The 12,981-nt window shown below is 53.5% G+C and overlaps 1 protein-coding gene across 1 annotated transcript in view; it reads right to left on the reverse strand.

Annotated features, from left to right (window-relative positions):
* SORT1 (sortilin 1) overlaps positions 1-12,981 on the reverse strand; it is a 35,373-nt gene that overhangs the window by 12,279 nt on the left and 10,113 nt on the right. The window contains exons 3-13 of the mRNA XM_077839324.1: positions 10,336-10,409; positions 8,874-8,976; positions 8,194-8,364; positions 7,735-7,808; positions 6,182-6,231; positions 5,305-5,435; positions 4,773-4,917; positions 2,769-2,924; positions 1,282-1,385; positions 588-690; positions 153-321 (exon numbers count right to left, since the gene is read on the reverse strand). Of these exons, the coding sequence (XP_077695450.1) occupies positions 153-321; positions 588-690; positions 1,282-1,385; positions 2,769-2,924; positions 4,773-4,917; positions 5,305-5,435; positions 6,182-6,231; positions 7,735-7,808; positions 8,194-8,364; positions 8,874-8,976; positions 10,336-10,409 (1,280 nt within the window). The remainder of the gene's footprint in view (positions 1-152; positions 322-587; positions 691-1,281; positions 1,386-2,768; positions 2,925-4,772; positions 4,918-5,304; positions 5,436-6,181; positions 6,232-7,734; positions 7,809-8,193; positions 8,365-8,873; positions 8,977-10,335; positions 10,410-12,981) is intronic.

A 12,981-nucleotide genomic window follows, 5' to 3' on the forward strand; every position in this document is an offset into this window, starting at 1 on the left:
GGAAATCCCAAGACCGACAGCAGCCTAGTTCCTCCCTCAGCACCAATCGATATGGACAGAGCTAAGCTGACAGCTCACCAGAGCCTCCCAGAACCAGAGAACAGACCCCCCTCCCACCCCCACCCCCTTTAGCAAGTGGAGCTCAGGCTTACTTAATCACATTGATCGGCTCGAGGCTGTGCTCAATGGCTACGATGATGCCCCCGGAGTCCAGGATGGCGTAGTGATGTGGTCCTTCCAGCACCCGTGCCCAGGTATAGCCCCCATCATCCGATACGTAAACGTCTGGGCTCACCACGGAGATGGCATCCCCCACACTGCCTGCAACACGGTGCCCAACACCACAGGGCTTAACACAAGTCCAGGAAGTGTCCCTTCCTCGGGGGCAGACTGAGACTTACTTACTTTGACCTTCCCCTGCCCCGCAGCCTTGCTCTGTAGGAACAAGCAACTCACCCCAAGTGGATTAAACCTGTCACTTGCCAGCCCAAGGCCCAGAGGATGGATCCTGAGAGTCCCCTCCTGCTCCGCCCACATAACCCCTCCACTTGCCCTCTCCCTGTGTTGGTAGCAGTCGGGTCCGTTACCGTGAGCGATGACTGTTCCAACCACATTGGGCTCGGACAGAGGCAGCATGGGCACGTTGTGATTCAGGGAGATGCCGTACAATGCGTAGATGTAAAGGCTACACTGTAAACAACACCAAAGAATCCAGGTGAGGAGACAAGACGACACATGGGGGGGAGGGGGTCTTCCTGGCATGTTCCCACCAGCATCTCAGCAAAGCCCAGCTCAGGTTTGCGCCCACCCTGGGCTACTCAACTAATGTAGAGCCAGGGATCTTTACCTGCTTCTGCCATTTCCATTTTGTGCGAGGCACAGACCAACTACACCGGAAAGGCAGCCATCTGCCCCCAAAGACACCCCACAGCCTGGATTAACACATTTTGAAGTCTTGGCTGGTGTCGCTATTGAACTTTACTTTATTACACATCTCACTCACGCTGCAGGATGCCAATAAACTGAGCAGAAAGTCGCCACACACAGGCCTGATGCTGCAGTATCTGGGCTGCTAGCCCTGCCACGGGACTAGGTCCCCTTGGACTTGCACATGGGAAGATGCAGGGGTCTTAAATAAAAGACTGCTTACAAAAAATGAACTATGGGGCCAAGTCTGCCCTGCCTGCATCCCAACACATGGCAGTGCCCCACACCTGAGCCTGGCTGCCCCGGGACTCATGAGAACACAGTGTGTCTGGCAGAGACCCCAGACAGACAAACCTCCTTGTTCTTTGCTGCAGAGTTACACTTAGCGTTGACAGGCGTCCTCAGCGGCAGCCACTCACCGCCCTGGTCGAAGGTGATCACCGACTGGATGGAACGGTCTGGAGGGGAAGGGGAACACTTGGTGTGAAACCCTCAGTGTTTTGTATTCCACTCAGCTCACTCCAACTCAGCCCTCCCACTGAAGACAGCAATACGGTCTGACGGGACCCTTGTCCCGGTCCATCGAGCAGACATCCTACCCCTGCGAGCCAGGCAGCCTGGCTGCAGCAGCAGATGATGAGTCGATTTCTCCCTGGCAGCTGACCACATATATTTCTGCTGCACCGTTTTCCCAGTGTAGAGCGCTCAGCTACACTGCACTGAGGAGTTTCTCTCCAGCTGCAATCACTCCACTGACTCTGTTCCAGTTCTAGTAGGACCCCAAGGACTGGTTCAGTAATGGGCCAATAGAAAGCTCCCCAGTTACACCAGCAGGATGTCCAGAAGACAGCAGAGGCGAAGAACCATCCTTGCAGACAAAGGAGGAGCGTGCAAGTTTCAAGAATTTTTAAAATTAAGCCAGCCAGGCTCCCTCACTGCTCTGCCTTAGAAGTTAGATTGGTCCTGCATGGCACAGGTAGTGTCTGTTCACTGTATTAGCTCATACTGCCATGGACTACTCGCCTCCCTTTGTGTATCACTGTACCATTTCAGCTAAAATTCAGACACGCCAGTGAGAGCGCTGTTTCGCCTCCCAGCGACGCCCCACGGTGCCCACTTACCTCCTCCCCCCGGGATGTGCCTGCATAGTGCCATAGACTGCTGAGCAGCACTGAACCCCAGCGGGGCTCTGCCGACAACCTGATGCTTTCAAGTCAATGAGTAGAGTCCTGTGTATCGAAAGGTCTAGGTCTCGCCCCCGCTCCCAGCCAGAATAAATCTGTCCAGACTTTTGGAAACCAACTCAGGCTCTTCTCTAAAGACCTCCGGGCTGAACCCAAACTTGGCCATTTACAGCCCTGCAGGAGACTCACACGTGAGCAGAGAAAGGGTGTTGGACTGAAAAATTTTGCACCTAGGGGCCAGCTGCTACTTTACTCCTGTGAGCAGGCCCACCAGCATCAATGGGAGCAGGACTGGGCTCACTGACTTCAATGGGGCTACTCACATGAGCAAGGATGGCATGCTATCCAGCCATGTAAGCCAGGCCCACGCGAACCCTGCCGACAGTGTAAGGGTTGGACTCAAACAGGAGCAGGCAAAGGACAGCAGAGATACACCCCATCCTTCCTGGGCCTGGGTGGGCCCCAAAGCATTCCTGAGGCCTGGTGCAGACCCCTGGAGAATCACACCCCCCAGGAACAAGGAGGGGCATTCAAGAGAAAGGTTCTGGCTTGACTGATGCTTTACCCCGGGCCCTTCCCCGGTGCCAGGGCTGAGGGTTTTGCTCTAATGCAGCCATCCTGCTGGGCGCAGCCCATCCCCCAAGAGCGGGCGCTTGCCTTCAGAGAGCACACTGGTGATATAGACGCCCCGCAGCGAGGTCACATTGGTGAAGTCCGTTTCACTCCCGATGCCAGTGTAGAGATGCCGTTCGAGGGACTTGGAGTATATGAGGCCTCGATCGTCTGAGGTGTAGACTGTGCCGCACCCAGTATCTGCAAGACAGACAGATGATACAGCTCTGGAAGAGGAGCAATCAGATAGTGCCATAGAGGTTACCAGGCCAGGGAAGTTTCCTGGTCACACCCGGACTCAAGCCTCCACATGCCAGAGTCGCACCTTACGCTGCCCGTGCTGACACAGCATCGCATCAGCGATTTATCCCCATTTCGCACGGCGGGGGCGGTGGGGGCAGAGAGAAGCAGCAAGTCCAGAGGAGAAGCAAAGGGGGCCCACGAACTCCAGCGCTCACGTGGTGTGATGCTGCCAGATGCCAAATTCTTTGCTTCTACTTACAGCTGGCCTTGGAGACAGCACTTTCACCCTCTGCTTTGCCAGGAACGATGGCTCAGCGGTTAGGGTGCCCGACAGACCATGGGTAGGTGTACAACAGGGATAACAGCCCTGCCCCAGGGAGGCGTGAGAGGATAAACCAACAACAGTACTCTGGTAACAGGGCCGTCTGAGCAAGGGTCTCCCTCTGTCTGAAGCCCAGTACTGATTCCGAGCCCCTTAGTTTTGCCAAATCAAAACCAGTGCAACTGAAATGTCACAGGCATGATCGTGTGCCAGGGACAGCTTTCCTGGCAAGCCTGAAGCCAGACAGTGGCGCAGAAGTGAGGATTACACTCAGCAACTCTCAAAGCCTGCAGCCTAGAAAGCAGAAGTTTGGGTTAATCTGCTGCTCTGGAAGCCTGGAGCCTTGGAGGAATTTGCTGCAGAGGGATCTGGGGGGAGAATTTAAGTATTTACATGTATCTGACAGGCAACTTCATGTGACACATACAGCTATGGCACGGGGAGAGTGGCAAGGAGCGCAGATCCCTCGATCCCTGTTCCATGCGGCCACAAGCCTGATGTGGCTCTCTCCATGACTAGAGAACGGGCGGGCAGGGAGCTACATTGGGTGTCCAGTCTTGACACTAGAAAGGAAGACTCCACAAAGGGACTGGTCTGAGAAGGAGCAGGGCCGTCTGCAAGCTCTGCCGGGACCCCCAACACTGAGCAATTCCTGAAGTCTTAAACAATATTAAGGTAACCTTAACTCTGCCCTTGTATCACTACTCACAAGACAGTCCTACTTTCCAGCAACAAACATGTTGACTGCGTCAGCGACTCTGAAAACTGACTTGTGATCTAACTGGCCTGCTTTGGTCTTCTCCTAGTTTGCATTGGGGAATTTAAACTGAAGGGCACTTGTCTTTCCATCACTACAAGCTGCTCTTAACCTCCAAGACCATGAACAACTGCAGAGAAAATAAAGGAGACTGATGCACTTTTCTTCATCAAAGCAGGCTGGATTCAGGACCATAAGATTCAAAGGACAGATATTTCAAATGTCGTGCCATAGTGAAAGATTTGGCACAGATAAGGGGATAATATTTCTAAGGGAATAAATTTAAGGCGTGGACCAAAACTTAACTTAAATGATGGCGTGCAGGGTAGCGTGGAAACCACATGCATTCAGACACGCAACGTACAAAACCATAGTGTTCGCACAGGGCTATGGTATTCCCACAGCCACGGGCTACCAGGTATTAGAGCCCTTGCTGAACTCTCCTTCAGAACGCTGCCTCCTACATGGAATTGCAGTGGGTATACAAGGGAAATCAGTGCAGAATGGGACAAAGTTACGGTTGTTTCTATACTTAGAACATACAGGCAGGGGATTTACGTGAGTTATCAGCTTGGCTTTGCATTTCTAGGCTCTTAGGGTTTGCTATCAGAAGACTACAGTGTTCTCTTGAGTAGAGATTTACAATCAACTCCAGTTGATGAAGCACTGGAACTGAAATTCGGATCTATTCAGGCACACACCCGTCCACCTGCCCTCTGTCACTCACCTCCAGGGTCATCCACATGCATGAACACCATGTCCTCGTTAGCTGCCAGGATGGAGAAGAACTGCTCCTGACCCACAGATGGAAGCTGGGCCATATTCCAGGTCTCCCCTTGGTCAGTTGAGACATGGATCCTCCTCGTATTGCCCTGGAAGGCAAACACAATCTTTATGCTGCACCACCAGTGACTATCGTATTCAAGCGTCCGGCAGTGCCTACGCTCCTGGGGCCTAGACGGACCAGAGAGGGCGAAAGGGAAGAGAAGCAGGAGCGAGAACAGTCCCAGTACTAGATCAGGACACAGGAATGGGATAAGCAACTCTGGACAGCCACATGCTCATTTATGCCCTGGCCTGTTCCCAGCCCCTTAAGGGACAATCACATTCACACGGACCCTGCACCCACGAACCCAAACCAGGGCATTTATCCAAACCCGGGCCATGGCCTCCCCCATGGAAACAAAGAAAGGCCGTGACTTGTGGACTCTCAGAGCCACCTGGAAGCCGGACAGAAAGGAGTAAAGCAAATCTCCTACCTTCTCCGTCACCACGGAAGTGAACAGGAAGCGACCTCCCAGGCCAAACGAGTAGATTTTGTTTCCTATGGTCTTGAAGCTTTTGCCAAAGTCACTGGTTTTCTTTAGCTCCAAAAACCCAAGATCAGTTTCTTAAGAGAAGGAAACGAGAATTCATGTTGCTGCAGTAGAGGGGGGGAGAGGGACACTTAGGCCAGGGCTACAGAAGGAAGAGAAGTTGGTGTAACTACGTTGCTCAGGGGTGTGAATAATGCACCCCCCTGAACAAAGCAGTTAACCCAAAGGCTCCAGTGTAGACAGAGCTAGGTCAATGGAAGAATTCTCTGGTGACCTAGCTATCACCTCTCGGGGAGCTGAACACCCACGCTGGCAAGAGACGCTCTCCCTTCGCCATCGGTAGCGTCTTCACCGACCCGCTACAGTGTTTTAAGTTTTGTGAGGGTATTACGGCATCATACTCTCCGTGATCGCTGGAGAGCACCTGGAGAATTGTGACCTGTAGGACTTATACATTTAAACAGACCGGAGATGTAATTTACATAAATTGTTTAACCTGTAAATCCAGGCATCTAAGTCACCTTATATGGTACCTGGCAGGAGGGGGACCACAAACAGTTGACAGCTTTCAGAATCACATGTTAAAATAGCCACCGATTAGCTTTATACAACCTCCAGAGCATTTGAGCTCAGGACCATTCACTGGCCTGTCCCCAGCTCCTTGGGCAAACTAGTCAATTGCTAACAGCTGATTGTTTATTAAGGTGTTTGCAGAACATGAAGCTGAAGGGAAAAGGTTTGTGAAGTCTCTGGCCTCAAACACATAAAGTGGCTTTGATTCTCTGATACTGCCCAACTGTTGGAACCAGGGAGTACTTACTGCAGGAGTCATTCAGGTAGGTGGTGAAGAAGATGGTGGTGTTCGGGCCCCTAGAAACAGACAGGAGGGAGGAAAAAACCACGAGTGCTTAGAAAGCTGATATCAGGAAAGCGGATCAACAGCTGCGTCAGACTGTCTGAGCTGCAGCTGGAGGTGTATCTGCAGCTTGGGAGGCAGATCTGCACTAGCTGTCTTCTAACTCGCACTGCTCAGACAGCCAGGAAGACGCAGCAGTGCACACACCCAGAACACGTTCCCAGAGTCCCTGCCAACGGGTTTTCTCTGCTGCTTTTAGCGGCCCTAGTGATATTAAAGCTAGCACAGGCATGCCCACGTAGGCAGCAATCACACCCCCGATTGCAGTGTAGCCATACCCATAATTGTACACAACATGGGGACACAGGTGAAGCCAGACTCCCTGAGCAGGGACAGCCTGTATCCCCGTGGTATACTGGGATTCTACAACACATGCACCAGCGAGGACTGCTACAGGCCTTTCAGAGACGTGTGGGTCCTTTTGCTCAAAAGTCTGGGGAACATCCAAGGGGTTTGTGAACTGCAACCAGATACCATCCATATTGCACACACTGGCCCTGTCCAGGTAGTCACTGAAGGACTAGCTTGACTAGATTCAAGTAAGTTTGTGATGAAGCTTCTACTTATCAGAAGCAGGGCTGAGACCTAACAAACTCATGGCACCCAAGCCCATGGTTCCTAAACTGTTCCAGTCTGAACTGAAAGCTACTGGATGCACGTGTCATCTTGGTATCTAGGACCAGAATGCTGAATGGTATTGCTGACTCCAAGGGGTTCAAAATCCAGCAAGACTAAGCAAACTGGGATTCAGCTCCAAAAAATCCAAGGTCCTCTCACCTTTTTGGTGCCCTCCCTCCCTCTGTAGCAGCCAGGAAGGAGGATTGTGGGCATCCATAAGCAGAATCTGACATGAGTGGGTACAGCACAGACACACACTAAAGAAGTGAAGCAGCCAAGCAGGAACTGGAGTATTTATTAGACTGCTAAAGGTCTAAAGGAAGTGTGTGATGAACACAGACACTCAGATAACCCCAGTAAGGAAGGGTGGCTGGCCAGGTATGGGGAGGCTCCAGATCAGTCAGTCAGGTGAAACCAGTCAGGCAGGTTTTACCAGATGAACCCAGCCAGAGGCCCGTGGCTGTGTGCAGAGTTCTAGATACTCCATGTGAAAAGAGTGGAGGCTTCCATTGAGGGAACACTCAGTCCATGCTTTCCCGACCCTTAGAGAGCAGTTTGCTGCTCCTGATGGAAGAATCTGAGTCCAGGACACTGCACTGTGGCAGGGAAGGCTCCCCAACCCTCAGTGGGATGGGACACTTATTTCTAAATCAAAGCGTATTAAACATGAGTGGCATGTGCCCCTCATGCTGTTGGGCTTCCTCTATGGGAAAAGAGGGGACAGAAAAAGAGCGCAGGAGCATCAGTGGAAGAGCCACAAGCAGTGTTGAGCAGCTCCTGCTTTCCTTTGGCGGGAGAGCTTAGAGCAGCGGACACTGCGTTACCATTCGGCTACTCACCATTTTGCCAGACAAACAGCTTTGTGGATTTCTTCCCACTTCTCCCCAAAGTTCCTGGACACCCAAAGACTGTTCTGAAAAATTCAGTAGTCAGACAGGATTGCTGGTTACTGGCTGTGTTAACTCTAAGGCTTCAAATAGCATCTGGCCTAAAAAAATGCAGAGCCAACCCTCTGAAATGGAACACACGTCAGGGCTTCTAAATACAAGGCCACATAACACTCCCTGGAAAGTACTGCCTGTAGGTTTCAGACTCAGGAATAGAAGTTCATCCCCCAGAAGCGTAAAGGGCTAAAGGACACAGCAGCTGTGATTTGTCATTCTTCCCCTTGTGGGATGCTACCACCCGACCCCACCAGGTGTCGCTACAGAACTCAATCCCAGGACATCTCTCAGCGCATTCTGGGCGCTATGTACGAAAGCGGAGACAGGGGGAGTGGGACGCGTCCGGTCTCTTACTTCGGTGCTGAGGAGCAGCAGGTTGTCGGAGTTCTGCGGGTGGTATATGACCTGACTCTGGGGCTGAAAGGGGAGATCTGTCTGAGCAAAGTTCTTAGCATAATCAGACGATCTAAAGATCTTTCCTCCACGGCTCCCTCCAGGCACAGGCATGTCCCCTGTCAGAATCACCTAGACAAGGAGCAAGAGGGAGACCAGGTCAGCGAGGGTGCACATGCCTTCACTGCCACAGTCAGCCTCGGCCACGTCCCCCGCGCCGGCTGAACTGACCTGCTCCAACACAATGGGCAATGTGTGGCTCACTCAGCCCCATTTCCCTGCAATGGGATCAGAATGTGCATCTCCTGGCAATGGGGCTCCAAGTGCTTCACAGGCTCTGGCTAAGCCCCAGAGAGATAGGCAGACAGGGAAACTGAGGCACAGAGCTGTGATGTGACTTCCCCTCAATCTCCCAGCAGGTAAATGGAGTGTTGGGAGCAGTACCCAACCCAGGAGCACACCACCATCCCTCCTCTGAACACCAGTCAGCACTGCCATGTGGAGAGCTGCATTTCAATGAACAAAAGTGCATTGCTATGCAGCATGAATGCAGCCCTCATGAAGGCCAGCTCCATCCCTGACTCAGGAGCAGTTCAAGGGAGTGCATGCTGTCCAAGAACACATCAGCAGCTGTCTCCTACCTTCCCCGAGTTCTCTGGTCCGATGGCCATCCCAAGCTCCGTCCGGATGAAGGTGTGGTTAATGAGCTTAGTGATGTCTATGAAAGTTTTTCCATAGTCCTCGCTGAGAGGAAAGAAAGTAGATGATGACTCTTTTAGAACAGTGGTTCTCAAGCAGTGGTCTGGGGCCTCCCAGGGGGCTGCGAGCAGGTTTCAGGGGGTCTGCCAAGTGGCACCAGTTTAAACTCGCTGGGGCTCAGGGCAGAAAGCCAAATCCTCACCGCATGGGCCTGACGCCCCACCACCCAGGGCTGAAGTAGAAGTCTGAGCAATGTAGTTTTGCGGGAGCTCATGTGCTGTGGGGCCCTGGGGAACTGCCCTGCTTGTTACCCTCTAATGCTGGCCCTGGCTTTTCTATGCAGAAAACCAGTCGTTGAGGCACAGGTGGGCTGTGGAGTTTTTATAGAATGACGGGGGAGCCTCAGACAGAGAAAGGTTGAGAGCCCCTGGTCTAGGAGACACCTTGGGATGCAGCACAGGTGTCACTGATGCTTCAGGGACAACTGCTGGGATTAGAGAGCCTGAAAGAAGGGATGTCCTGGGCAACTCAAAGCAGCTGCTCAGTGCAGCTACCAGGCAAAGAACGGAAGCATTCCATGGAAAATGGCCCCTTTTCCAGCACTCAAGCTAGGGAGGAGCCAACCTATAAGAGTTCCAATCACCCAGGACCAGGAACAGCCCAAAAGGGAGTCACAAGACCCCCCAGACCAGTCCTGCATTGCTCAGCTCCAGCCTACAGGCTCCTTCCCCCCAAAAAAGGTGTTTACCCAGGACTGAGAATATTCCAGTCTCCAATGAGCTCTAATCCCCAAATCCTCTGCATCAGTGCAGAGGCGTCTGGGAAGCAGTGAGTACTGCCCATGAAGAACCAGGGCATGATTTGGTAGAGGGGAGTGAGTGACCGGGCACCACACACCAGGATCACCGAGTGCTAGCTCTTCACTGGCATGGAAACTGTCTCAGCGACTGAACGCCCAGATTCCCAGAGCAGCTGAGCAGCCCAGAGCTGTTCTTGTCACCCTGCAGCACGCCCACCCCACTGGGCTGGGCAGTTTCTTTGCATTCCTCACACTCTCCCAGGCACGTCAGAGGAAGAGACAAGATACACCCAAGCCCTGGCAATTATCCCCACTCGAGGCATCGCCCATTCCTGTACGGCAGCCCAGCACCCATCAGCAGGGGTGACACAGTGGAGTGATTAGGCACCAGTTTAGAAGCCCTGCCTCCCCCACCACACCCCAAGGAGGCTGCCTGAGCCTGCTGGCAGCTCAGCCTCCCTCCAACTCCTCCCCCAGTGGCTACACCACCTTTACGGCTGGCCGCGAGTGAGCTGCAACATCAGGTCGGACAGCCAGACGATGCAGCTCGCTAATCCACTGAGTTAATCAAATCAGCTGCATGCATCTGGCACCGGGGGCCTCACCTCCTGTAGAGTTTGGACTGCTTGAAACTCACGAACAGCAGCGGTAACTTGAATGTGGTCAGGACAAGAATAACCTGGCCAAAGAGAGTACCAGAGAGTCAATCCTGGGGAGGGCCATCAGGGAGAACTCATTAGCAGCCCCTCCCCCCACCTGGCAGTCTGTGAGTGCAGCCCTCAGATCACCCCCTCCACTGGATTTACTGACCCTGGGAAGGGGGTTGACAGCCCCTTAAATACCCCGCCTCAGTCCAGTCACTTAGTGCTTTGACCAACCCTCCACGCCACTCTTACCCCTCTCCCAGGGAGAGTGGCTTTAACAGCAAGACAGGGACTCACTGGCCAAAAAGGTTTGTATTTGCCAGGGCGGGAAAGGAGTCTGGTGGTGAGGTACCCCCAAATCGCAGGCTGTGTGTGCTGTTGTCGGACAGCCATCTGGCCTCCAGCCAAATGCAGGGGCAGGTTATTGGCTCAACCCACCTTTCTCAAGAAACAGCCAATCCCAATGTCTTTAAGGCACCAAATGCCACAAGCTAGTATCTACAGATGGGTTTACAGGGGTATACGGCACCTTCACCTTCCAACAGGCAGCCACTTCTAGGGTGGAAGGCACCAAGCTATGGACAGCACAACGCACAACACTGATAAAAGGCGGGGGTGTTGGCCAGGCTTTAGGACACACCATTCACCCCTGAGAAGGGCCGACGGATCTTTGATGTCCACTGCCCAGACAAGACCTTGGGATGTAAGGTCTTGCCTCGCAGGCCCACACATGGGGAGGTTGAGGAGCTGAACCAACTCTGCCAGGGCTTGAGCCAATGATTCCAGGGAGACTAAGAACTTCAGACATGGGCTTGAGCCTCCAAGCTGCTCTGCGAGAGCCTTGTCCAGGACGCAGTGGGTGAGGGAGGCTGGCTGCCTCAGCAGTTCTTTCCTGCAGGGGCCCACAGGAGTGTAGGTTACCCTGCCTGATAAAGACAGCCCAGCCCTGCCCTGCCTGGAGCTGTAATTTAGAGGGGCAATTCCAGGGGTTGGAGGAGCAATTCCAGGGGTTGGAGCTCGACAGACAAACCCTCCGATGCCAGCTGCTCAGCAAGCAGTGCTGGCTGTGAAGGTTTCCTTGCAGCAGCTCCCTTGCTCCATTTTCAGACACTTCTAATGAGCGTCAGTCACACAAGAGCACAGCTCAGCAGCATCCCACTCCTCAAAGGCCTTCCATAGATCCCAAGGCCTGAAGGGATCACTGCAATGTTCCCTCTAATTTTTACATCCATGTGTGGAATTAATTTTGTTATGTGCACCAATATGGAGGTGATGAGTGGCGGGGGTGCAGAAGGGGGCTCAGGGCTAGGGCAGAGGGTTGGGATGCGGGGCTTGAGGGCTCCTAGTGGGGGTGCAGGCTCTGGGGCAGAGGGTTGGGGTGTAGGGGGTGAAGGCTGTGGCTGGGGCAGAGGGTTGGGATGTGTGGGGGGAGCTCCTGCTGGGGGTGCAGGCTCTGGGGCTCAGGCAGAGGGTTGGAGTGCAGGGGGGCGGGGTGCACTGAGGGCTCCAGCTGGGAGTGCAGGCTCTGGACTGGGGTTAAGGATGAGGGGTTTGGGGTGCAGGCTTCCCCAGGGAGAGAGAGGACTCCCCCCCCAGCCCTTTCTTGCTGCAGCAGCCCGTGGCCAGGGGAGAGGTGCCTCTCCCCGCCACAGCCCTACATGCCCCTTACCTCTCTCCTCTGCAGTACAGGCCCCAGTGACTGCATGCCTGCACAGCCCTAGGGAACTTGGGACCACTGTGATCCTCCAGTCGGACTCCTGCACAGCACAGGCTAGAGACCTGCCCCCCAATCACTCCTCGAGCCCATCTTTTAGGCAAACTTCCCATCTGGATTTAAAGATGGGCAGTAACGGAGAATCCACCACGCCCCTCGGTCAGTTGTTCCAATGGTTAATTACTCTCGCCATTAAAAACGTACTCCTTATTTCCAGTCTGAATTTGTCTAGCTTCAACTTCCAATTCAGACTGCAAGTAAGGCATCTATTTTGGAAGCTGGGCTCTCAGCGATGCCATGCCGGGACATCAAGATGGATTTAGCATCAACGGGCCACAGGCCGTCTCAGTGCAGCAGGTGAAGGAAGAGGAGCACATATCCCTGCCCCACCCCCGAGGCTAACAATGGGGCCGTGTAAACCCTCCATCCCTAGCTCAGGAGGAAGGAGCCCTGCTGGCCATTTCTTACCAGAGCAAAAGGGGGCAGCTCCCCCAATCCGTCAGGGTCAGACAACGCAACGCTCCCCCTCGAATCTGTCTAGACCCTTGTGCTGCATCACCCCTGTAACACCTGGGTACCTTCCACCATGTCTGCTGCCTGCAGTTTGTTCTCTCCCCAGAGGGTAGAGTTTAGTTAGGGGGTGGGGGGGGTTAATTTTAAAATATTTATTTTTATTTCTATGTATTTAAATGTTGGGCCCTCTGGAGCAAGACAGAGCCAGATACAGCAGCCAATGGGCAGCAGGCCCTGCTAACATAATGGCAGCCACGGCCTGCAGCAGCTGCTGCAGAAGGGGTCTCGTGCTGGTCTACATGCAGGTTTGTACTGAGAGTTAAAGTAATGCAACCCTCCACGGTGGGCAGAGACACATCAGGATAAAGGTGTCCTATCGG

This window comes from Eretmochelys imbricata, chromosome 21 (assembly GCF_965152235.1).
Source record: "Eretmochelys imbricata isolate rEreImb1 chromosome 21, rEreImb1.hap1, whole genome shotgun sequence".
NCBI lineage: Eukaryota > Metazoa > Chordata > Testudines > Cheloniidae > Eretmochelys > Eretmochelys imbricata.